Source organism: Typopeltis vanoorti, chromosome 6, assembly GCF_054136105.1.
Source record: "Typopeltis vanoorti isolate ZY-2024b chromosome 6, IOZ_Tvanoo_1.0, whole genome shotgun sequence".
Taxonomy (NCBI): Eukaryota; Metazoa; Arthropoda; class Arachnida; order Uropygi; family Thelyphonidae; genus Typopeltis; species Typopeltis vanoorti.
The window spans coordinates 89,067,330-89,093,017 of NC_143554.1; the positions used below are offsets into that span (position 1 = coordinate 89,067,330).

Genomic DNA, 25,688 nt, shown 5'->3' on the forward strand with positions numbered 1-25,688 from the left:
AATGATTTGATTCAACAAGCTGCAGCATATGAGCCAACGGACATATTCAAATATAGAAGACCAAAAACTATATTAGCCTCCTATAACGATGCATAATCTCCATGCCCATTCAGGGCGAGCAAACTGCTCGTAAATTTTACCCTCACTGTAACCACGACAGATAGCGGGGAATATGAAAAGCATCTTGCTTCACCCTTAAAGACATAAATGTCAATTGTCAATTGAACTGCGTGTATATGTATATTTCATTACATATTTAAATATAGTTCATATTTTTATTTTTTTTTTAAACCTGAAGATGTTAGTTTAAAAAAAACACTGTTAGGGGGTGTTTTGATCATCCCTAGGGAATATTGATATTGATATGCGGATTAAGAGTTAAATAATATAATACAGAAATCATTTCAGAATATTAATAAAATAGCTATCTTGCAATCATGTTACATTTATAATTAAAGAGAGTTCCCAATAAAGTGTCCTGGTCAATGTCTTTACCCAATAATACTAGACTCTTCTTTTTTTTTTAATTTTTATTTTATTTTTTTTTAACTTCTGCAGTGGTCTCAAAGACTATTCATTCAAGAAGTTCGGAGATCTAAAACTTCTAAGAGACGTTCGCACGTAAAGAAAAATCTATAAATGGTGAAAAGAGGTCTACCCAGATCTTCACAATAGCTGAAGAGATTTGGAAAGTTAAAGAAACCAACATAAACATTACGGAGTTTCTTTGTTTGGCTTCCGAAGCCATTTAAGCATCTTTGGGCTGTTTCGTTTGTTTTTATTTGAAGTTGCGATAGTTTTGCGAATGGAATATCTTGCGAGGGGGGGGGGAGGAAGACACAATTCCTATTCCTAACATTACCAGAGGCATTCAAAAAGTCTCAAAAAGAGAAGAGGGTTATTAAGAAAGTACGTAGGCACTTGGTTTTGAAAGGATCGGATAATTGTCTGCCATCCGCACACGGTCGTTAAGAGGGGAATTTCAATTGCATCAAAAGAATCAGATTTAATTGTAAAACTCTGCTGAAAAGCTTACTAAAAAATTACTGCCTTTTGTCGGGACCAGAGGGACAATGGTCCTGTCAAAGACACGACTCCATATCAGCGTACACTAAGAAGGGAAATTTGCAAACCTATACCAATCTTAATTACCGTGTTTATTAGAAAGGTAGGGTAATTTAACAGAAACTGCTTCACTGGTCTTTGTTTCAAACTAGACAGTCAAGTATCTTACGCACAATGCTCTTCGGGAGCTTTTGCTAACAAGATAAAGCTATTCTGAAGTATGGTGCTGCCATCTCGTAACGGATGGTTGAACTAAGGAAAGACTTTAGTTCCGATTGATTCTTATTTTCGAATTGTTCGAACACGTCCCATATATCTAGAGTAGCATTCATGAAATATCTAACCCTTAATCCACCCGCTGTAATAATGTTCTATTTCAGTGCGAACTCATTTCTTCCACTTACCCACGTGCGAACATCACCACATCTAAATCTAAAAGCAATTGCTAGGAATCAATACTACCAGCGCCTTTGTTATTCGTTTGATGGTTGAGATGACATTCTTTCCAATCGACAGGCGAGAGAAACAAATTCATTCATTAACCAATGAAAACAAATTACGTTTTTATATGATTAATTCCTATTGGCTGGTGGGCGTGGCTACTAAATACCTACTTTTTTTTTCTTAACTCAATTGATGCACGTATTATTGTCAACATTATTAAATTTATTTTGCATGTAGATGATTATCAAAAATGACTTTAATTTTTTTTTCTTTTCACAGATTTGATTTCTTTAAGTTTTCTATAGTTACGCTATTTACAATTGTCTTTATTCTAAAAAATTTATACTAATATAACTTCCCCATTTTTATATATTACTCTTAAAAAAAATCTGCTAAACCTCATCCCCCGAGGAAGTAGGCGGTATTCTTTTAACTTTTTTTTTTTTTTTTTTTTTTTTGAAATCAACATGCAGTCAGTTTCCACCTCTCACCATAGCCAAGGCTGAATGCATTCCCACAGCTAACTAAATAAATAAAATAAAATAAAAAATGGTTAATTTTCACCAACATTTGTTTGCATGTCTATTGCAAACAAACATTAATTAATTAATAAATACGGACTAAAATAAAATAATCATGTATAGTAAGAGTTCTTTTATTAATTTCAAATTTTATTTATCTTTTACTGGGCTGAAGAATGTGGGTGATCCGGGAATATTTTTCTTGCGAAATGCACAAGAAAATTTGGCATTGCAACTCAAACACGCGATTTCCTAACACTTTTAACTCTTTGATGTTTTGAAAACAGAAAATTCTTGGAAGATTCTAGAGCACTAATTTTGATAAATTTGTTTACATACAAATTTATCAAAATTGACACTTGCGTCTTATAAGCAAGCAAAAATATTGTCGGGAAGAAAAACCGAAATAAAAAATAAATAACAATTTGAGCAATTCAGCAATATCGCAGTGGTTCATTTTTTTTAAATGTCCTTTTAAAATGTTTTAAATTTAAAAAAAAAAAAAGGTAAATAAGAAATGCAAACAACATAAAACAAAACTGTTTTTTTTATTTTTCATCATATAAATAAACATACAGTGGAATAACTTCTATTTAGTTATTGTCCCATTTATAAATATCTTCCTCCATAACTTTTAGAAGCCTTACATTCAATAATAATAAATAAAAGCATTAAAAAAAATGTTTTGCTGCAACATGAGCAGATGAGAAAGATGCGACTAAGCACTGACATCCCGGGATTACTGTCAACACATAGAGAATGAAAGCAAAAGAAAAACTGCCTTTAACTGTATTATTTCGCATCTTTTGTTTCCATTCTCCCATCAAAAACGCATTTTTGTATAGGATTACTATCATCATCAGGAGAAGAAAAAAATACCTTCATTTCTCTTCCGTATGTACCTACTAGCGTTATCATACGTGTCCAAACTAGCATAGAAAGAAAGCAATTGCAAGCTATAGCTTTTGAGCATCTCCCATTATTATAAGGATATTTATCAGGGTATTGCACGCGTATGTTTAAAATTGTTCCCCCATAAAACGCTTATTCAAATAAAAGAATGGAGCTGCCATCTTGTGACGATGTCCTAAATGAAATAAATTAACTGAAAAAAAAAAAAATGTTTGTATATTATTTCAAGCTGCTATAAACAAATACTTAGCAAAAAACAGTTCGACAGAACTCGAATTAACAGATTAATTAATTAATGTGGATATTTCTTTGGTAAATAAAGAGCACCTATATCACAGTATTGAAGCATACAACATAAATCTATATATACAATGAAAGTTGTTTACAAAATGAAGGGTATTACAGCATGACGATGCTTGGGATAGTCTTTGAATGTCTTTTGATACCACTGATGGGACAGAAGTCCCGATATCGTCTGATTTGACATCGTCCACAAACACACCAACCACCAGGTGATGTTACGTCCTCCAAAGATGAGACTGGCTGCTAAGTACATCAAAATTTCGGCCATGTAATGAGGACAAGACACAACATCGAACCATCCTCCTTCGGGTAGGGCATGCTTCAGTGTTACCACTAAATGACCTTAAAAAAGAAATACAATTTTAAGAAGAAATTGTATCACGTAATATATCATTGTAATTATGTTTAAGGTCGGAGAGGGTCGGTAATTCACGCTATTCTGATCGGTACTTACTTTTAGGGTCTTTACGTAAGTTGGCCAGGATGGCGTGACTCTGGAACTGAACTTTAAGCGCCCAAAGGAAAACAGCGACTCCAAGAACTTGATTCCAGCAAAACCAGCTGCTTGTAAAGTGTACCCTATGAGGAGCACCTAAGATATCAAAATGAACAGTGAATTTTGGCATACAATCAAATACGCATTGCCATGTTTTAAAAAATTTCGTACAGTCAAAAAAAAAAAAAAAAAAAAGAAGAAGAAGAATAAAATAAGCCGACGTCCTTTTTATTCCCGTAGGCGAGGCCGTTTTAGCCCTATCTAACTTTTGGAGACTGAGTGGACAGTTCAATCTCCACTGGCAGCCAATCAGAGATAGCTGGGCCCAAGGCTATCTCTGATTAAGCAGCCCAAAGTGAAGATACGACTCCACAAGTACCGCCATCTCGTGGTCCCTAACCAGGGCCGGATTTAGACTTGCTGAGGCCCTAAGCTATACAAAACCCAGAGGCCTCCTACTGTTTTAAATTACATCAGCTGGTCTCAGAAAAATTTAAAATATATACGCCTTTTTAATATATGAAAATATATTGTCTTTTAATTTTTATTAAAAAATAATAAAGTATGCGTTTATTTTCTAAATAATGATTTTAAAAATTAATTAGGTATTAAAGATAAAAATTTTAATTAATACGTTTTTGAGAGGGAAAAAAACTTCTTTTGTTATATTTTGTATATTTAAAATTATTTAGAAATTATCATCGTGATATGTCTGACTTCATTTGAATGATTTTTCTAGGAATATTTTTTTAATCAATTTTTATATTTTTTTGTTTTTTTTATTTTTTTGTTTTATTTATTTGAGACCCCGGCAGATTGCGAGGGCCTAAGCTGTAGCTTTTTTAGCTTATACGTAAATCCGGCGCTGTCCCTAACACAATATTTTTCATGTCTGAAATAGTGTAGGTTCTACAGTCGATTTTTTTGAGTTTACGGGACGAAAAACTGCGTTTCCGGGAGAAAAAACCCGCTTGCCCGTACCAGAGATCGACTAACTCGAGAACACGTCGAAAAAAAGGCTTAGTAAAAGTTCCTCCAGTCGGCGACTAGACTTGAACTAAGTCTATCTTCGGGCAGTTTAGCGCCCAGGAGCGGAAACACCACTTCTATCATACAGGATATGTAATAAATCTAGAAACTTGTTTTGTTGAAAACAGTATTTCTGAATTAATAACTTATTACATCCTCATTGATACAAAAACTAAACAGCTGGTTTTACAAAATAATAATGTACAAATAACCAGTTAAATAATTATTATACTGAGCTTTGGTGCAAGTACATTGCGGATTGAATCAGTCATTTTAAAAATATATATATATATATCATAGAACAAGATTATCATTTTAAATGAAAAAAGGCATTTTTTTAAAAAAAGTTATCTTTTTTCGTGCATTTAAAAATTGACTTCGGTTAGACGAAACTTACCTGTATGTTCGAAACCAGGAGCTTCGGCTAAAATAGACAGACTCATTCCAAAGTAAAAGGTCATCCCCATTACATAATGGAAAATGTTGATCCTCGCATTAGAATACACACTCACACTGCAACATTCGTAAAGTCTTTTGTATATCTGGAAAAGCAGCAACACCATCACTAAAGTTGTCGATTCTGCAGAAACTGCAAAGAACGTAAACAAAACCTGAACAAGAAAAATAAGTGTAATACGTTGCCGCTTATTTCTAGTAAAAATTACAAAGCAAGATATCGCCCCGCCCGCGCCATCTCAAATAACAGCATTAATCTGATAACCATATTAAAATCTTTCATTAGCGATGTAATCCACGGAAAAGCTGAGTTGAAAATTTGCAGAAATTCTCAGTTTTGAATGTCGTCGCCAACCTTGCTTCTCTTCAGTGATAACTTAAATGTCGAAAGAAAAAAAAAAGAAAAAAAAAAAAAAGAAAGAAAGAAAAATCGCATGGTGCTAGATCCAGGTAGTAAGAGCTCCATGCTAACGGTCGTAATATTTTAAGCCAAAAATTCCTACAGTATCATAATGAGCGGAAGCATTGTCGTGGTAGAAAATCCAGCCTTCACAGCGCGTTTTTTCCCCTCCCCACAGAACATCTGAAAATAAATGTCGCTTCACACCTTGAATTTGGGGATAGGAATTCGTTCCCTGTATTCAAAACATCGCCATACATTCCACTTCTGAACTTTGAAAGTGAAGCAAATAGACATTTCATAGGCCAGGGGTGTTCAACCCGTCGATCGCGGAGCGATGTTTGGTCGATCTTTTGTGTATTCCTCCTTACAAGTTTAATTAAAACTGGAAACATAATATTTTATTTATCATTATTTTGTATTATTTTTAATTCGCTTTAAGTGTATTACTATTGTTTATTTATTTTTCGTTAAAATTGTCAAATCAGTAATTTTCTTATAAGTCCGGGTAAATGAATTAATTTGGATCAGTGGAAGTCAAACACCGAGACAAGTGAATACAATTATGAGCGAAGTGTAAAAACTCGATTGTAGCTTAAATATTAAATATTCCAAAGCACATTACATCGATTTTTTACTTAGGTTAAGTCCCATGTGAATATTGTAAAAAAATAAACTTTGTTTGTCTCGGTTTGTATAGTTTGTATTAGATGTTTTTGTAAATTACTCTTTTGAAGCTAACTGTGTATACTGCTTTAAATGTTAGAGTGTTAAAAACAAAGGCAATGTTTTTGTCGACAAAGCTGTACATGGCGGCATTAGAAAGATTGTTATTGAAACTTGTATGTATGAGAAAGGCTTGCAGGCTCTAAGTGTAAACATCTCCGAAGTCAGTCAGAAAGAGTTCAAAACAACTTTCCGACGACGGCCGGCAACTTACAATCAAAAGAAAGCGGAGGAGAACAAAAGGCGTGCCGAACATGAAACTTAAGATGAAAGACTCATACCGATTCTTTGGGGGTTGCCAAACTTCATGCGAGGTCTCAGAGGAGGCCTAATAAAAAGGGACTGAAGCAAGCAGAAGGGGTCCCGGTTCCAGAACTGCTGTCAGAGAGGAGGCCGACCGGTCCACAGTCGCCGTCAGAGAGGCTGCCCGGATCCACGTTGCTTGAGAGAGGAGTTTCCCGCTTCCAGAAGGGAGCTTCTCGGTTCGAGACGTCGCAAGAGAGAGACTACTTCTAGGCCGCAGACAAGGTTTCAAATTGCAGAAAGGAAGAGTTCCAATTGCCGGAGAAAAGTTTCCAGGCCAGGTTAATGTCAGACATCCACCAGTGTGTTGCGTTTTCATTACAATTTGATGAATGAAACGACTTCACTGATATTGCTCAGTTAATGGTATTTATTCGCATGGTATTTCAAGATTATTCAAGTAAAGAAGAACTTTTGGAAATTATACCATTATTGGGAAGGACTAGAGGAGAAGACATTTTTTCGGCATTTGATGAATTTGTGAAACAACACAAACTTCCGCTTTTTAAACTTGTGTCTATTACTACTGATGCCGCTCCTGCAATGATAGGTAATAAATCAGGCTTCATTTCATTATGTAAAAACGATGACAAATGTCCAGATTTTTTAACGTACCACTGTATTATTCACCAACAAGTACTGTGTATTAAAAGATTAAACACAAAAGATGTTTTGGATATTACATTTAAAATTGTAAATTCTGTTCGAGGAAAAGCCCTGCAACGGCAGTTATTTAAATTACAGGCAGATGATGATAGGGAACTTCTGTTGTACAATAATGTTCGATGGCTAAACAGAAGTCAATTTTTAGAAAGATTTCTTGTATTAATTAACGATATAAAATTTTTTCTTGATGAAAAAGGAGATATTTATCCACGATTAAGTGATAAAAGATGGTTGTTACACTTATCATTTTTAGTAGATTTTTGTACGAAATTAAGCAATTTAAATTTAGAGTTACAAGGTAGAGAAAAAAAAAAATTGACATACTTTTATTAAAGAAAAATATAAATGACCGCGAATTTGGACATCTCCCATATTTATTAAACTTTTTTGAACAAAATCAAGAAATGCTTCGCTATGATTTAAAAGAATTTATTCGTGAAATAGAATTAGTTGAGGAAGAAATAAATTCAAGATTTAAAGATTTTAATAAAACTGAAATGATTGTATCTTTTATCAATAATCCATTTCAAGAAAACTTGAACGTCACAGAAATTTCAAATAAAATTAGTGGGCTGTTTGATATAAACCAAGCTGAAGTAGAACTTGAGATAATAAACATTCAGAATAGTTTACATTTAAAATCAATAAACAATGAAGTCATTTGGAAGTATGCACATGAAAAATTCCCAACATTAGCTGATATTGCGCGAAAAATTCTGTCGTGTTTCGGATCGACATATGTGTCAAAATCCGCTTTTTCAAATATGACCGTCATAAAGAAATCAATTAAGAAACTAAATTACAAATGATCATTTGGATGATTGTCTGCGATTGGCCACTTCTTCATATCGACTTGACTATAAAAATATTGCGAGGTCCAAACAATGGCAAATTTCACATTAACTTTTTTTTTTTTTTTATCAACGCATTTCCTGTAACTTGTGAGTTTGTAATCAATCTGTTGTTTTTTCTAACTTTGGTTTTCCAAAATAGAGAAATATTTTATTCCAATATATTTTTAGTTGTTTATTTATTTGTGTGTAATCAGATATCAGGTTGGGGGAAACGATCGATATAAGAGAGTAGATCGCCGAATAACTTTTTATATAGAAAAGTAGCTTTAAAAAAAAAAAAAAAAAAAAAAAAAAAAAAGTTGAACGCCAGTGTCATAGGCTACGTGTGGCAATTTTTGTTCCGGACTGAAGCAAAAAAATGATGCATTGATTTCATTATTTTTGATGCGTCAACACAAAAGAAGAGTCAACACAAAATCATACTTTACAAGGTTTTACTCACAGAATGAGAAAATAAAGGTAAAATGTGAATTTTTGGTAAATAAATAAAAATAAGTCATCTAATACCTTTTTATACACCAAAAAGGAAAACTTCTCCTTAAGATACTCTTCTTAGCCTTAAATTTTGAAAACTGATTGGCAAATGGTATCCACCCTTCATCACCATCTTGAGTTTTAAATATTGGCATACAATCAAACACTCATTCCTGGTTAGTTTAAGATGAAGTGGTCATGGAAATACGAAAAACTAGTACTGTCCGACCACAGATACGAGAAGAGTCAATTCATGTTGAAGGGGAGAAAGAAATGAAGGACGTACGAATTGATCGCCAACACGAGAAATCACGTGCTTCATGCGTAAAATTTTCCAACTGTTGAACAAGCCAAATAGTTACCACTTTAAAAACTACAATGATCATAAAAGAGAAGTTAATTATCCGACGTGTAATAATAAACAACTCATCCCATAATACGGGCTGATTACCCTATTATCGGAATGGATTCTCCTCCTTCTGACATGCGCAGAAGTGTCTCGTATCTGTGAGCGTACAGTACTGTCATGTGACGTACCATTATGTGTCAACTAATGGTAATTTGTTTTGAAAACTCAATTAGAATAACAAAAAAATCAATTAAAATTATGTTCGAGTGAGCACAATAAATTCCAATACTGTGTACTGACAATGCATTTGATTCTATAGTTAAATAAGGAAGGAATTATTATACAAAAAATAAATGTTACCTGATGACTCTCTTTGTCTTGTAGCGACGAAATCCAGTAGAGCAATAACAGGGGAAGGAACAGGTTGATGGAGGAAATACACTCTCCACAACGTAAAACTCAAATAAGAGTGGAAAACTGAACCGAAGAGATAGAAGTGGCGGAAATACCTGCAAGAAAAGTCCACACTTGTGAATGTAATATAAAACCGGAAACAACATCCCCAAGTTCCCTTTTTATCAAAAAGAAATTTGGGGATATTCCCAATAGATAAACTTCTTAAAAATCTTTTGTCAAATATTTTAAGACGTTTTTGAAGGTAGGAGGTCTGGGGTAACAAAAATCAATCCGTATAACTAATATGTGATTTGAAATTAAAAAAAAAAATGTCAAAAATTTTATCGTGAAGTCAAAGAAAGCTTACTGAAATACAATGGATTTCCTCTATAAAAACTAATTCTAGAAACGACGAATTTTTTATACTGTAAAATTCTCAAAGATTTTAGTCTTCCCATCAAGGGAGGGTAGAAAGTGTTAATTAGAACCACGGTTGTTGATGTGATGAATATTTATAGAGAAGAGTGTGGCAACATCTTTCCATGGATTTCTACCTTATTATGATCCTGAGAACGATACCCTCATATCTTGTACGTTGGGTTGTTTGAATCAAATTCGAAGTAACATGCTCTAGAAGCCAGTGTATTGTGTCCGTTCTCTAACCGGAAACATCGAAGTCTTCCAAAAGATAAACACTACCATCTCCATTTGAACTAGATCTGTCCAACCAAAGGGAATTATCATTACCGACTGCGAGATTACCCTAAGACGTCAAGGAAGAATCCAGACTAAATGCAATCTATGCCGAAATTAGCAACTGACCAAGCAAAAGAATATAATTTCTATTTCAATAGCTAGAATGATGGGAGATGGTGGAAACAGAACAGAACAGGAATTCCCAATCGTCTTAGTCTCAATGTGCCGATAGAATCAGATTTTCGGGTTGCCGAGTGACGGGCTAACGTTTCCACATTAAAAGTCGTGCACAAGCGTCATCCAAGGGAACAGGACCCGTGAATCTGAAAGCTCTCACTTACAAACCGGCTTGAGATTCGTGTTTGATTCAGTCGTCTAGATTTAGAATGGAGTCCGTCAAGTATTTTGACAGCTGCATTTTGGACATTCTTAGTAGCTCTTTCCTGATCCAATACGTCTACCCCAAATAGGACAGCAGACTAGAATAGGTAACTCCTCACTGAATAACTATTCAGCCAGATTGCCATTCACTGGTTGTAAACAACGTGTTGATGGACAAGAAAGGCAGATTGCTTCTGTTGCCTGTAGAAAAAACGTAATTTTAATATGGCTTCCCTCTCAGAAACTCACCCTGCTGGATATACACAGCTAAGAAGCATGGACGAAGCAACTTCTTTTGGAAAGGTCCCACAGAGAAATAAAATCGGAATGTGATTTGTTTTGCTATTAATAAATGAACTTGAATCAGCTATCTGAAATACTAGCTGGAATCCGTCAGCATCTCATGATTTAACGATCGAAGCAAATTAAAAATCAGCATGCTTCGGCCATCACTGCCTATTTTCTAATACAGTACTAGATACTGATGATGACTCAATAAATATTTTTATGCCTAATTGAACAGCAGGTGCCCAGGTGGCGACTCGATACCCTAGCAGAGAACTACTAGGAAGGAAGGTGTTGAAAATGAAACTCTGTTCTAAAGAAACAAATTCAGGACATCGCGGAAGCTCCCTCAGTCAAGTCATTGAAATTGTCTTGATTATGTCATTGTTCGTGATTGTTAATATTGTTCTTCTAACAAGAGCATAGCCAGTGCTATTGCCTGTTGGAATGATCACCGTCTTATTCGTTCCATAATGGCCATCAAGATTGCAACTAAGAGGAAGACTGAAATTCAAACCGTACAGATAGTTATACTGATACTCTGAAGTCGGTTCCAAACAGTTTCTGAACCACAAATTACTCATTGAGCACTCTGAAAGAACAGCATTGGCTAGTAATTATGCCTGCCATCCTGGTTATCGGCAATGAAACGACTGGCTACCAGGCTAGGAAATATCAAGATAAGTTTCGATAAAAATGGCAGAAAATCCCAGTTTCTGATCGATATGAAAGAGAAAGTTTTCCATGAATGGCAGAAAAGCAGACGTACAAAGAAGAAACTCGTGAAAAATCAGTGGCTGACATCTGAGATTCCCATGGCTTCTTTGGAGTCATCTTTATGAACCTTCTACTCATGGATCGAAGCCCTTACTAGCAAAGATAGATAAACCTTTATCAAGAATACTGTTGCAGTGAATGTTAAGAGAGAAAACTTTAAAAATCTAGTCAATCAGAAGACAACCATTAGTGAAGACTTTCTCCACATTCCTTAAGAGTCAATTAAGAATGACCTGAGTTGCCCGTCTTTAGGCTAAAGTTGGATATGCTATCAAACATCTAAAATCCATCAGACTTCTCGGTCTTGATTACATCTCCGCTGAGAATTCCAAAGAAAGCAGGTTTGAGACTCGACACCCAACATTAGCCTGTCTTTCTGTTCAGATTCCGAATATTGATTTTGAAGATGTCCTGACTGTAACTTTTCACAAAAAAAAAAAAAAAAAAAAAAACGTGATAAATCAGACTGCGGAAAATATTAGGGAATATCTCTTATTTATGGAAAGGCTTTTTCCTTTGCCTGCATTCCTATTAATGACTTGCGTGATATTTTAACAAATACCAAACAGCACAGAATACTATATAGCTAATTAGAGAATATCCCGTGTTATAATGCACAGAATTATAGTAAATCGATTGCACTTTGAAACCGATGGCTACTTTATCTCTGTAATCTTGATAATGGCCATTATCAACATCTCTCTGTAATCCGGACAGTTTACAAGATAGAAGCATTATCACTAATTCTTTGATGGCTGTCGTTGAGAAAAACTTCGCCACAGTATACCAAAATTCATTTTTTTTTTTTTACCTCCAGAGACACTTTCCAAGTAGATGGGCAAACAAGAGAGTTTGTTTTGAAATCATTCACTGGGATATCCGCTTTCCAAATCCACAACTTTCTCAGCAAACAGTGCTAAGCGATAAAACAAACATTCCATCAAGTTACACATCTCAGTTTTGGACTTCGAACTGCGGATCTACTTGTCTACTTGAAACTCTTAAGCAATTAGCGGAGACTGTTTGTGTGTTGAGGGGGGGGGGGGGAGATCTAAATCCAGAGTAGCTGGTCTTTTTCTCGCTATTATAAAGGAAAATAGCACAGCAAAGATGTTTAGCTTATTCTCAAAAAGCGTTAATGACCAAGTTTTAAATTAAGTAAAATCGACAAATTATTTTACAAATACTAGCTTTAATATATTTATATTATAATACTGAATTAAAAATATTTTACATACATTCTATTTTCGGAATTGTCAAAATTATTTTAAATACTGAATTAAAATGAATACTGAATTGAAAATACTGACCCTGTCCACTAGTAGTGGACAGTAGATGATGCGGTTTGCTGTAGTTATAGGATTGAGACAGAGAGTTGTAGAGTAGGCAGTGGTGCACCCAGAGGGGAAGCCAAGGGGGTCCCCCGAGCTCCCTCCAAAGAAAAAGGAAAAAAAACACTAGAAAATTTTCCAAAATTCTTTTTTTTTTTATTTGAGTTAAGTAGATGATTTGAGAATACACACTATGCATCGCATATGACCGAGCACCCGCAATGATTGCTAATTCATAAGTAGTATAGAAATACTGTAGAAGACACGACATATGAATTAGAGATCATTGCAGATGCTTAGTCATAGGTCGTATGCGATGCATAGCGAAAAAAAAAAAAAAATCAATCCTGAGTGCACCTGAGATTAGGTATCCTCCTTCGATGAGTGTGAAACTCCCTGGAGGTGTCAAGTAATTATAATAAATATATAAATATACAGAGTAATATATCATGTATTTAGTCTCACTCAGTCTACCACCTGCATGATAAATTGAAAATAATAATCATATATACTAACGTCAACATTCACAGAAATCTAAAGATTTATTTGCAGGCTCGGAAACTTCACATTCAAATTCTGAGGTTTCCTCATTTGTAGGTTACTCATATCTGACATTAGCAAATACTATACTGTACTAACAGTACTCAATAACTAAGAATAAATGTAGATATTTCATAGAAGAATTCCTCAATACTTCCAACAGTTTCCTTGTAATGACAAGTGAATTTGAAGTCAAAGTAACACACTGTTACAATCTTCTTTCTTCACAACATAATAAAACTCCATACTTTGACACTAGAAAAATGTGAATGATCCATTGCCACTATACAAATTGCAAAGCATTGTAGAATAATAATAATAATTGTGAGGAACTGACTTGACAAGTCTGATCACACAATTCTCACACACACATCTGAAGGCAGTGATCTCACTGTTTGAGTGGGGTATAATGTCCCACTGGCATCTTAAAATTGTCCATAAAAGATAATTTAGGATGCCATATTAGTTGAAGTCAAGAATTATAGAAATTCATTGAGGCATTGTGAATCGTTTTTAAGACATTGTATTGGTTGCAGTGAGGTATTTTGGATGATATCCAAAGGGGAGAACAAGCTAATTTTGGAAGGGAGTTTTCCGGACAACAGCCTATCAAATAATGAGATGTAATCTGAAAGAAGCCAGCTGATGGTTTCAGTAGAGAATTAATTATAGATAATTTAAACATGCCATATTTATTGAAAGAGATATTGTAGGTAATGAGAATCCATCAGAGGAGTGTGTGTGAGTGTGTGTGTGTGTAGTTGTTGAAAAATGGCAACCCAAGTTTGCCTTAAATAATCTAAATCTAATGGATTTCAGTGATTACAAATTAAAGTCACCTCTAACTTATATTTTTACCTGAAACAATTTCATTCACATCAACTGACAGCACCACACTTATTTCTTATAATGTCTGGATAATTGTTCTATATATAGGAATGGATGGCTGCTTATGAAAGTTTAGATGGCAGATGATTTTTGCTGCCCACTGTGAGATCATTATGTTGCTGTATATATATCTATATATATATATATCTATATCTATATCTATATCTATATATATATATATATAGATAGATAGATAGATATATGTTAAAGATACTAAGAAATTTTATATATTTTGTTTTAATTGGTTTTATATATATATAAGAGTAAGAGAGAGTGAGATTCATTTTTAGTTAATATAGTTAGGCAGAACTGATGTTTCAAATGATTTGCTGAAGTCTAGAAAAAAAAGTCACATTTCTTGTAAGCATAAATTAGTAAATGTCTTTCACTCTGATTTTTGAAAGCTTTTTTAAAAACTAGGCCTAATAAAATTATATCTCTTTTTAATGAATGAACCAACCAATAATAAAAGGTATGACAGGAAAAATAGACGTATGAATGTGAACATGAACAAAATGAAGGATAGAGTGCTGTATGGAGACTCGTTAGTACGAGGTGTGTTAGTAGAGGATTTGACAAAATCGTACCAACCTGGTGCGACCATAAAGGACGTAACTGCGTCTATTAGAGAGCAAAAGGAAAGGGTGAAAGAAATGATTGTTGTGGCAGGTACAAATAATTTGAAAGGAGATAAAATGGAAATGATAAGACCTGAATGAATTGTTTGAGGTAGCAAAAGAAAAGAGTGAGAGAGTTAGAATGATTAGTCTTTTGCCACGGTATGACAGTGAAATGTTTAAAAGGAGGGCTATAATTGCAAATGACTTCATGCGTGGGTTATGTATGACGAGTGGTGTGGAATTTGTGGATGTGTGGAGTGAGTTTGATGGGCGAAAGGATCTATATAAGATGGATGGCTTGCATTTGAATGGTTACGGTGTAAGAAGACTTGAGAAAGTGTTGCTGAATGTAGTGGATGTGCAAATTCAGGGAAACTAGATTTGTTAGGGGGGGGGGAGTAGAGATACAGTCCTTATGGAGGCAGTTGAATGTAAGAATGAATATAATATGTCAGAGCAAATAAGGACAACAAATCTGAGTGGGATAGTTAATATAAGGCATCAAGGTAGGGTTGGGGCTAATGGGGGTCTTAAATTCATGTACACTAACACTAGGAGTATTAGGAACAAGAAGGAAGAGTTTTTGGCCATGGTTGGCACTTCCAGACCACAGGTTATAGGTATTAGTGAAACATGGCTGACTGTAGATGATATAACTAGTGGGATTGAATGTGATGGGTATAGTGTGTTCAGGAATGACAGAGAGAATAAAATGGGGGAGGAGTATTGTTGATGATAGCTGATGAGCTCCAGCCAAGGAGAATAGAAGTTGAATTACAGGATAGAGAAAAGAGCACATTTGAGGCCATTTGGTGTGAGATTGTGGCTAGCAGAACTAAATATACAATTGGGTGCTGCTGTAGACCAGGTGAGGGAAAAGATGGTGGTGACAGTATGCACAAGCAAATAAAAGAAATGGGTGTAAGGAGGGTGATTATTATGGGAGATTTCAACTATGGTCGCATTGATTGGAGTGAGGAGAGGACACATGGGAGGAAGGAACTGGATTTTATGCGGTTATTAAGGGATAACTATCTGCAACAGCATGTAATGGAAAATACTAGGGGTCAGCGAGTGCTTGACCTAGTAATTACATCTGAGGATTTGGCTGTAACAAATATGACCACATTGCCACCAATCGGCGAGAGTGATCATAGGGTCTTAACTTGGGAGGTGGCTAAAGGTGCAGAATTTTCAATTAAGACAGGGTACATGTGGAATTATCGGTTTGGAAAGTATGACAAGCTTAGGAATTTGATTGGTTCAGTGCCATGGCATGTACAACTGCAAGGACTAGAAGTTGATAGTGCATGGGAGGTAGTTAAGAAGTGCTTGCATGAAGCAATGGCTGACTGTATACCTAGAGTCCGAATAATAAATCAAGTAGGGGTTAAATGGATGAATAACACCATTAAGCTTGAGGTTGCAAAAAAAGAAACAACTATGGAGGGAATTTAAGGAGAAGGGTGACCGGCAGGCACATGAACGGTATAAAGTGCAGGCCAGAAGGGTGACGAGTGTGGTAAGAAAAGCAAAAAAGGATTACGAAAGAACATTGGCCATGCAGGCTAAAGAGAATCCTAAACAGTTTTTTAGATATGTAGCAAGTAAAAGGAAAAATGTACATGGCAGATTGATTTTAAAGAATGCCGATGGTAGGGAGGTAACTGAATCAGTTGAGATAGTTGAGTTACTGAGTGAGCACTTTGCAAAAGTATATCATCCAGGTGGTGACATTGCAGAAACGAATAAACTAGTAGATTATACGGGAATTGTGGTTAATGAAGTGGAGGTGAGTAGTCTATTGCATAACCTCAATGTCAATACATCTGTGGGATTGGATGGTATACCAGCTCGTGTTGTACGAGAAGCAGCTAAAGAATTGTCAGTACCCTTGACCATTTTGTTTAATTTGAGTCTCGAGTCTGGGTTAGTCCTGAGCGGGTGGAAAGAGGGGAAAATAGTTCCACTGCATAAAGGTGGTTCCAAGACTGCTGTTGTAAATTACCGACCGATTAGCATATCAGGAATCATTGTCAAGGTCTTAGAGAAAATAGTCAAGAGGAAAATACAAGATTGGATAGAAGAAAATGGGATACTGTATCGGGGACAGCATGGTTTTTGTGAAGGGTAGGTCATGCCTCAGTAACTTGCTCACGTATTATAACACAGTGACGGCTGAACTGGATAAGGGTAATGGGTTTACGGTGATTCTACTGGACCTTGCCAAGGCCTTTGACAGGATTCCACATGGAATTCTAATCAGTAAATTGCAGCATATGGGAATGGACATAGGGTTGGTGAGATGGATAGGAGGGTGGTTGACGGAGAGATATCAGAGAGTGGTTTACTCGGGAGTAGAGTCCACAAGACGGCCTGTGACTAGTGGTGTGCCACAAGGATCTGTTCTTGGACCACTGCTGTTTAATTTGTTCATAAATGATATAGGAAATGATCTGAGAGGAACAGTTCATTTGTTTGCGGATGATGCGAAGTTGGGTAGGGCAATAGTGAATGCAGATGACGTCAAAATTTTGCAGGATGATTTGGATAGATTGGAGGTCTGGGCTTAGGAGAATGGATGTCAGTTTAATGTGGCAAAATGTAAGGTTATGCATTTTGGGGTGAAAAGATTGGCGGCAGTTTACTGTATTGGTGGAACCATGCTCCAGGAAATTGATGAGGCACGAGATTTAGGAGTGTTGGTAGATAAGGAATTGAAATTTAGGGGACACATTGCAAAAGTGACCAAAACAGCTCATCAAATCACTTGGTTGCTGAAGAATACGTTGACAAGCAGAGACAAGCAGGTTATTGTTCCTCTGTATCGAGCCTTGATAAGACCCCATCTAGACTACTGTGCTCAGATTTGGTCACCTAGGTTTCTTCTTGATGGGGAGGAGGTGGAGAGGATCCAGAGGCGAGTGACCAAGATGATAGCAGGTCTGTGGAATGAACCGTATGAGAACAGGTTGAGGATTTGTGGGTTGCAAAAATTGGTTGATAGGCGGAGAAGGGGAGATATGATTGAGACATTCAAATTACTGAAGGGTTTCTATAAAATTAATTCAGAAGATATTTTTGAGAACAGGGCTGGTTGTGGGAGGACTAGGGGACATCCATGGAAACTGGGCAAAAGTGTGGTTACTAAAGGTGTTAGAGCTGGGTTCTTTACTTTTAGAGTAGTGAATGAGTGGAATGCGCTCCCTGAGTCTGTGGTGGATGCCGTGACAGTGAATGAGTTTAAGGCGAGGTATGATAGATACTGTATGAATGTCAAATAGTTGTGATGAATATGATTTGGGGCCTCCCTCGATGAGTCTAATTACTCCCTGGAGTTGCCCGTAATAATAGTAATAATAGTAATAATATGATTAAGCAGAATTATGTGATCTATTATTTCAAAAGAATCAAGTTCCAATCAAAATAGTTAAGTATATGTTGTAACCAAAATATTAAGGGCATATTGATGACACACACAAAAACTTATTCATGGTGGATTCTGTTTAGACAGATAATTTATAGATAAGAACACAACATGGCGGGGAAGAAATTCAAAAGATTCTTCAACATCTTAGCTGACCATGTTTTTTTCGCATTTGAAAACTTCAGTGATCAATAATAATAATAATAATGCATGTCTGGTTTGCTCACTGTAACAGTGTTTCCCATATGATGATGCTAAAGAACACAAACATATTTCACTGAACAACGATTACTAAAATTTCAATAACACTTGATACCTGGGAAGAGAAAAACTATCCATGGGAAAGTTGGAATATTATTATAATCCTAATATAGTGGGTAACTTTGGCAGTATCAAAACTTTACAAAAGCATACCAAGCTCCCACACTGAACTGAGAACATCTAGTTGGCAACAGAGAATAAATACTTATGTCAGACAATAAATCCACAAGAAAAAAAATTTAAATGCATTCAAATTAAAATCCCAACATCTCTAAACATATTTCACTTGGGACTTGTAAGAGTCAACCCATAAAAGAGAATAGGGATCTGTTTTTGTCTTATTTACATTGAACTATTTTTTTTTTACAATGTGTGGGTTCAAACTCTGCAGGGGGGGATCACATTTGAGTTAATTTTTATAGATGTGCCAAATTACATGAATACAGGTCAAGGAATGGATTTTTGCAATAAGAAATTTTATGCATTATTAAAGAAATATAATATTTATTTCTACTCACAGTTAGATAAAAGCAGCTGTTGCAGAAAGATTTCTCAGAACACTGAAAAGAAAGATCTCCAAATGGATAACATATACTAAGAACAAAATTATGTACACGTATTGGTATGTCCTATCCAAATTTATAATTTCATTCCACATCACTCAATTGGAATGGCTGTTTCTAAAATTAACCTACACAATCAATATAAATTGTTTATAATATTATATCCAGTTATGGGATTTAGATTATACAGATTGCGAATACGTGGATTGCAGACTTGGGTTAACAGGAGAAAGAGGGGTGATATGATAGATGTCTATCAACTTTTGAATGAATGTTATAGGATATTATTGATGGAATTGAGCCTCTATAGCTCAGTCGGTATAGATGAAGCCCTTTGGTTGGAAAGACCTGGGTTTGATTTCCATCAGTGTTGTGAGGAACCTTTATCTGGTCTCTTTCAATGAAAGAGCCAGTCTCATACAGAAGTAGGAGGGGGGGGGTCACCCAGAAACTCAGGTTTCCCCTGGAGCAGGCAAACTGGGCCCATGAACACACACAGATTACAGTCAAGAATACTTAAGATGATCCCTCCAGCCATAGGTCTGATTCATCAGATATGCTGGTCCCAAGCCCAGATAAAAATAGGGGAGGACTGAGATGGTGCCATACCTCCCCCGTAAAAGGGGCTCACAGCCATTGTATCACCATATGAAATAAAATAAATTTGATGAAATTAAATTGTATTTTCCAAAATTCACATTCCTGGAGAATGTAATGACATTGATTGCGGCTAGAATGAGTTTCAATCTGATATATAGGGATTAAATTAAGTCACACAATCTCTTTATGACATCTATTGATTATTTTGATATCAATGTCTATAATATGTTATTTTATAAATCCTTACCAGTGATGAGAGATACTAAATAGTATTCATCCAAATATTGTGTTTTGGGTTCCACATAAGTGATGAGGGTGGTATATTTCTTTGAAGATAGATGGTGGCAATGAACCATTTACATAGAAATTTGGCACAAACGTGCTTGGCCTTTACAATACATTTGGTGCAGTCGGTACTGATGAGTTTTACACATTCGTAGGATATACTGATGGATTATGCATATCTTGAAGGACTCATCAGTTTTGCCAATCACAGTACAGGAAATGTTGTTTTCGAAAAACCTAAAAAATTATCTTAACATTGTGCATGATTTCCCATGGAAGTTCATTCTCTGCACAATGCCTGAAGTTTTTCATCTTGAATTTCTGAAAAAAATATGTCATTTCAACAGTCTGAAGACTATGTCTTCAGACTATTGAAAGATAGGCGCTCCAATCACAAAGTACTGGACTGATATAAAGAGGGGTGAGCTGTGTATTTTTTTTATTCTCATTTCATCTAGTAACAAATAGTTGGGGATACTTGTGCTCCACTGTTCAGATTGTCCAGTGCAAAACAAAGCATTACTTTGCTTTTGATCATGCCGACTATTTTCAATTATAACAAAATTTTTGTCAATTACCAGAAAATTTGGAGAACCTCCATGTCACAGTCAGTTTGATGATGCTTGAAAAGGCCTAGGTTTAAATCCCATTTAGGACGTGAAGAACTTCAACTTCTATCAGAGCCTCAACTGAAGCTGGGTTAGCTGATCTCATACAGAAGTGGAAAGGTTCTATCCAAGCATTTAACCAGGTTTTAAAAATTGTCCAATTACTTGGATGTGACAGGAACAATTGAGTCTAAAAAAAAAGGGAGAAGTTGGGATCAATTCGGAACAGCAGTGAAGTCTATCGTGGTGGAAATATACTAGTCAAATTGCATCTTCAACAAGTGATAGATGATTATCTCAGATGCTACGCCCTCCAGTTTTGCTTGGTCCCCTGTGTAGCATGAGCAACATATTCAAGGAGATATCTATTTGCCATACTTTATAAAGAGAGCATCAGAAGCTGGAAAAAAAAAAGAAAAAAAGCTCAGAAGTTTCAATACCAGAATGGTTAAAGACAGAAGACATAAAGTCAAAGAAAGAAGAGAGATGACATCTTTGACATCATATCCACATGTATAGTTAGAGTGAGATCTGTTTCTCACCACTGTGTCAACCTGTGTGTGAAACAGAGTTCATATATCACTTACCAATTGCTGTTTAGTATTGACAGTAGAGCTCTTGTGAAATGTTTCATTCTAAGCACGTCTGAAGAACTAATAATAAATCAACATTGCAGAAAAGCTTCAGTCACTCAACTTGCAAATGACTTCTTTGTTTAATAGATGAGAATGCCAGATGCTCACATAAGAAGTCCAAATTCTTCACTGAAAGCACATTGGATACTGGGACAAATCTACATCGATATAATGCATGAAGGCTTCTATATGATCAAAAATATTTCTTTCACATTCATCTTGTTGACAATTCCTTTAACTTTTGTATGCTGCTATAATGCCAGATGCAAGAGTAAAACACATATTCATGAGTCTACTCTTTTTGTCAGCAAAGTGAAATTAAACCCTAAAATTCAATTGGTCCATTTGTCAGTATTGAGAAAGGTCACACATGATATATCATCAATCAAGAATAAGCAAGTTATTTTTAAATTCCTGACATCAGATGCTACACAGGGCAACCTGTCTTTTTTGTAAAATCCTATCTGGATTAATAATTGGGCTGTATGGTGATGGATTTAAGGCATCTGTTAACAAAAATCCATTTATTTTTGCTCATTTTGGTGTGAACCATCTAGTAGTGACAACTGACAGTCAATGCCCATTGCAGCTGCTACCTAGCTAAAAGGAAGGCCTTTATACTACTACGTGTCAATGATCACATTATCACTTGACAAGTGAACCACAGATTGTGTAATGACATTTCTTACTGAGAGTATGTCAGTGTTCTTGAGGAAATGCTTGTGTCTTGAAGTAAAATGTGCTCAAACTTGTTCCTAAAACATTGATGTGGGTCATTTTGCAGATTTTGAATGCCTTATCCATCATAAAAGACCATTAATATTAGAGTGTTTATACTTTGGATTCAATGTTTTCATGTTATTGGAGTATGAACAATGAAGAACTGGTAAGCATCCTGAAGTTGTAACCTAGCATGAGAAATGCACCTCTGCGAGTTTGTACTTGTGATGACTTTTGCCTCATCCAGTCAGAAGACAACCTCTGATATTTATCACATAGATCCAGCTTGGTTGCCTGGAAAGCACTGGTTGGCTGTCTGTATCAAAAATAAACATAGTTTTTTTTTTTTTTTTTTTGACAGCTTTGGAAAATGATGAGTGTTATGATACAATAAACATCCATAACAATAATAATAATGACCTAAATATCACATTAAAAAACTTTCTAAATTTCCATATCAAGGCATCATAGCAGTGTACCTGTTAAGCTAATAAATCTATAACTCCTCTTCTTCTCTTCATGGATTGGGCATTTGCCTGTTCTTGCTTCACTGGTCTCTCTCTCTCTCTCGCTCTCTCTCTCTCTATATATATATACCTCTTTTGGTAGCCAATATTTATCTATCTTGATAGATGTTCTTTCCATTTCTCTCTTTATTCCTTGATCTTTACATTTATGTTATAAATATCTAGTTCTTTTCTGATATCTTCATTTCTATATGGTCCAATTTTGTGCATCCTTTAATTGTTCCTAAAAATCTCATCTCTGCAGCTTATATTTTATTTTCAGAAACCGTCCATGTTTCTGAATCATATAAAATTTTAATTGAGTTTCTCGTCTTGTTTTTTTTTATTCAGTCTCCTTTTAACGGGTCCACAGACTTTCTGAAATGTCTTTATTTTTTCATCTGTTTCTTTTAGATATGTTATTATGCAACCTAAATAATTAAACTGTATCAACTGTTCTATCATTTTATTTTCTATAACTATTTTTGATCTAACATGATCCCAACCTTTAAATGTCATGATGTTTCAAAAGATATATTTCGGCGATTACACCACATTTTTTATTCAGTTATGCAGTTATATAAAACACTGACATAATAGTTAGAAATAATAGTTCATAAAAACTGAAATAATAGTTCATAAAACTCAAATAACAGAATGCAGATATATAACGTTATTAATGTTGAACAATACTGGACAATGTCACGTGTTCTTGTTCTCGTTCATACAGTCTGAGCTCAGATTGAGGTAGATTTTTAATTAGAGCTGACCACACTTGATGGAGAATTAAACCTTGATTTTTAATGCATTGGGTTGGGTTTTTTAGCATATTAGCAGCTCGGAGCTCGTGACATCGTCCAGTATTGTTCAACGTCAATAACGTTATATATCTGCATTCTGTTATTTGAGTTTTATGAATAGCCAGACGGTTATGAATTGTATTTATTAATTCTCTTGTGTAAACTTTAAGTTATACTATTTACCCCCTGAAGATGTAAATCCTACGATTTACAAAACTTGTTGGGAACTATTATTTCAGTGTTTTATATAACTGAATAAAAAATGTGGTGTAATCGCCGAAATATATCTTTTGAAACAATTAGCCACAGAAGTCTACGCCTGCAGTCATGATGTTTGTTTTCTTTAGTGAAATTTTTAAACTGTATTGTTGGCTTATTTTGTTTAATTCGTAAACTGATTTTTGAAGGTCAATGCTGTATGCAGATGATATTGTACTGACAACAGTTTTTCTGCTTAACTGGATACCTTGTTTTATTGTTATTTTCTATATTTTAATAATCTGATCAATATATATATATTGAATAAAGTTGGAGATAAGCTACATCCCTGTCTGACACCCTGATTTATTTCAATCTCTTCTGTTAATTTATTCAAAAACTGTAACTGTATCTTTATATAAACTTTGTATAGCTTGTACCAAATTATTATTATTATTATGTGAGACCTCCAGGCATACTCTCCCTCAATGAGTCTTTGGACTCATTGAGGGAGAGTATGCCAACAGTATCGAACGATTGAGTCCGTTCCAACTACTAACCATGTTCAAACTTGCTTAATGTTTTGTGTGAGCTATTAGTAGCAGAGGCTCTACCAATCGACTAACCTTTGGATATCCTTATTTTTTCATTATATTCCATAGTTTTTCTCTGTGTATTTTATCAAAGCTTTCTCATAACGTATAAAGGCCATATGAATCTCTAAATTAAATTCTAATCTTTTTTCAATAATTTGTTTTAGCGTATAATTATTGTCTATACATGAACTTCCATGTCTGAAACCATTTTGTTCTTCTCAGAGTAGATTGTTTGCAATATTTCTAAGTCTTTTATTCAGGATTTTATTGCAAATTTTGTAACCTGTATTTAATAAATTTATTCCTCTGTAATTTCTGCAATCATCTATGTCTCCTTTCTTAAATATAGATATAACCTTAGTTTTTAACCAATCTGATGGAACCTCACATTTCCTTCAACAGTTATATTAATTTTTGACAATCTGTGGTGTAAATATTCTCCTCCATATTTCCAAAGTTCTGTATACTTGTACCACCTAATCCAGTTGATTTTCTATTTTTTGATACCTTTATTGCTTCTTTTAGTTGTTCCAGTTTCATTGGTCCTATATCAGTGTTGATTTCTTCATTATTATTTTCTATTATTAAATTTGGGTCATACTATAAATTCTTATAATATTCTATTGATTGTTTCTCTTGTATTATGTTGATTTGTGCTGTATCTCTTTCTTCGTTGTTTAATTTCCATAATATTTTGTAGGCTATGCCTTGTCTTCCATGTATAAGACTTCTATTTTTATTAAATAAATTCTGTTGGAACAGAATTTATTTAATAAAAATATTAAATAAATATTTTATTTATTTAATATATATTATTTAATATTTATTTAATACTTACCCCAGTCCTGAAGATACTTTCAGGCGCAAACTTTGTGTTTGCTCACACTTGGATAAAGGATTAAACTAAATTTATTATAGAAAATGATGAGTCTTATGATATCCATTGATGTTCATAATAATAATAATAACAACTAAAGTATCACATTGAAAAACTTTCTGAATTTCCATACTAAGGGATCATAGTGGTGTACCTGTTAAGCTAACAGGTACACTTCATGTGGTTTGTTCTCGTGGAAAGGCTTAGACGTTGGTTATGCATTTTCACTATATTATTTCAGGAAATTACAACGTACTAGGATATACATTAAAAAAATAAATTTTAATATATTTCTATATTTCGGCAACGTCACGCTGCCATTTTCAAGAACTTAGGTACAAGATACGTGCACGCAGGCACAGCAAAACAATAAATGAGCAAGAAGTATGAAGCTATTATTTCTCCTAAAGTCCTGATGGTGCCCTCTAGCGGGCAATGTTGGTATTCTTGGGCTGAAGGTCTTCTGATGTACGTTTCCCAAATTTGAGGAAGTCTCATGCAGCCAAATTTGTTGAGGTTTGGCTCGTTTCTTAAGGCTGAAGATGATTCTATGAAAAGCCTTTCATATCTGTATTTGCTACGGTGTATTATCCTGGCTTTTTTCCACCGTATTCTATGGCAGGTATCCAGAGCATGGTCAGCAAGACCAGAGTGGCTGTATTGGTGAAACCAGATGTAGTCCTTGTGTTCTGAAATTCTG

General features: G+C 34.9%; 1 protein-coding gene across 1 annotated transcript in view; it reads right to left on the minus strand.

Annotated features, from left to right (window-relative positions):
• Positions 1-2,559: 2,559 nt before the first annotated feature.
• Positions 2,560-25,688, minus strand: part of LOC150105682 (polyprenal reductase) — a 30,699-nt gene continuing 7,570 nt past the window's right edge. The window contains exons 2-5 of the mRNA XM_090395008.1: positions 9,359-9,507; positions 5,168-5,359; positions 3,700-3,837; positions 2,560-3,587 (exon numbers count right to left, since the gene is read on the minus strand). Coding sequence (XP_090251134.1) covers positions 3,325-3,587; positions 3,700-3,837; positions 5,168-5,359; positions 9,359-9,507 — 742 coding nt within the window. The 3' untranslated portion in view covers positions 2,560-3,324. The remainder of the gene's footprint in view (positions 3,588-3,699; positions 3,838-5,167; positions 5,360-9,358; positions 9,508-25,688) is intronic.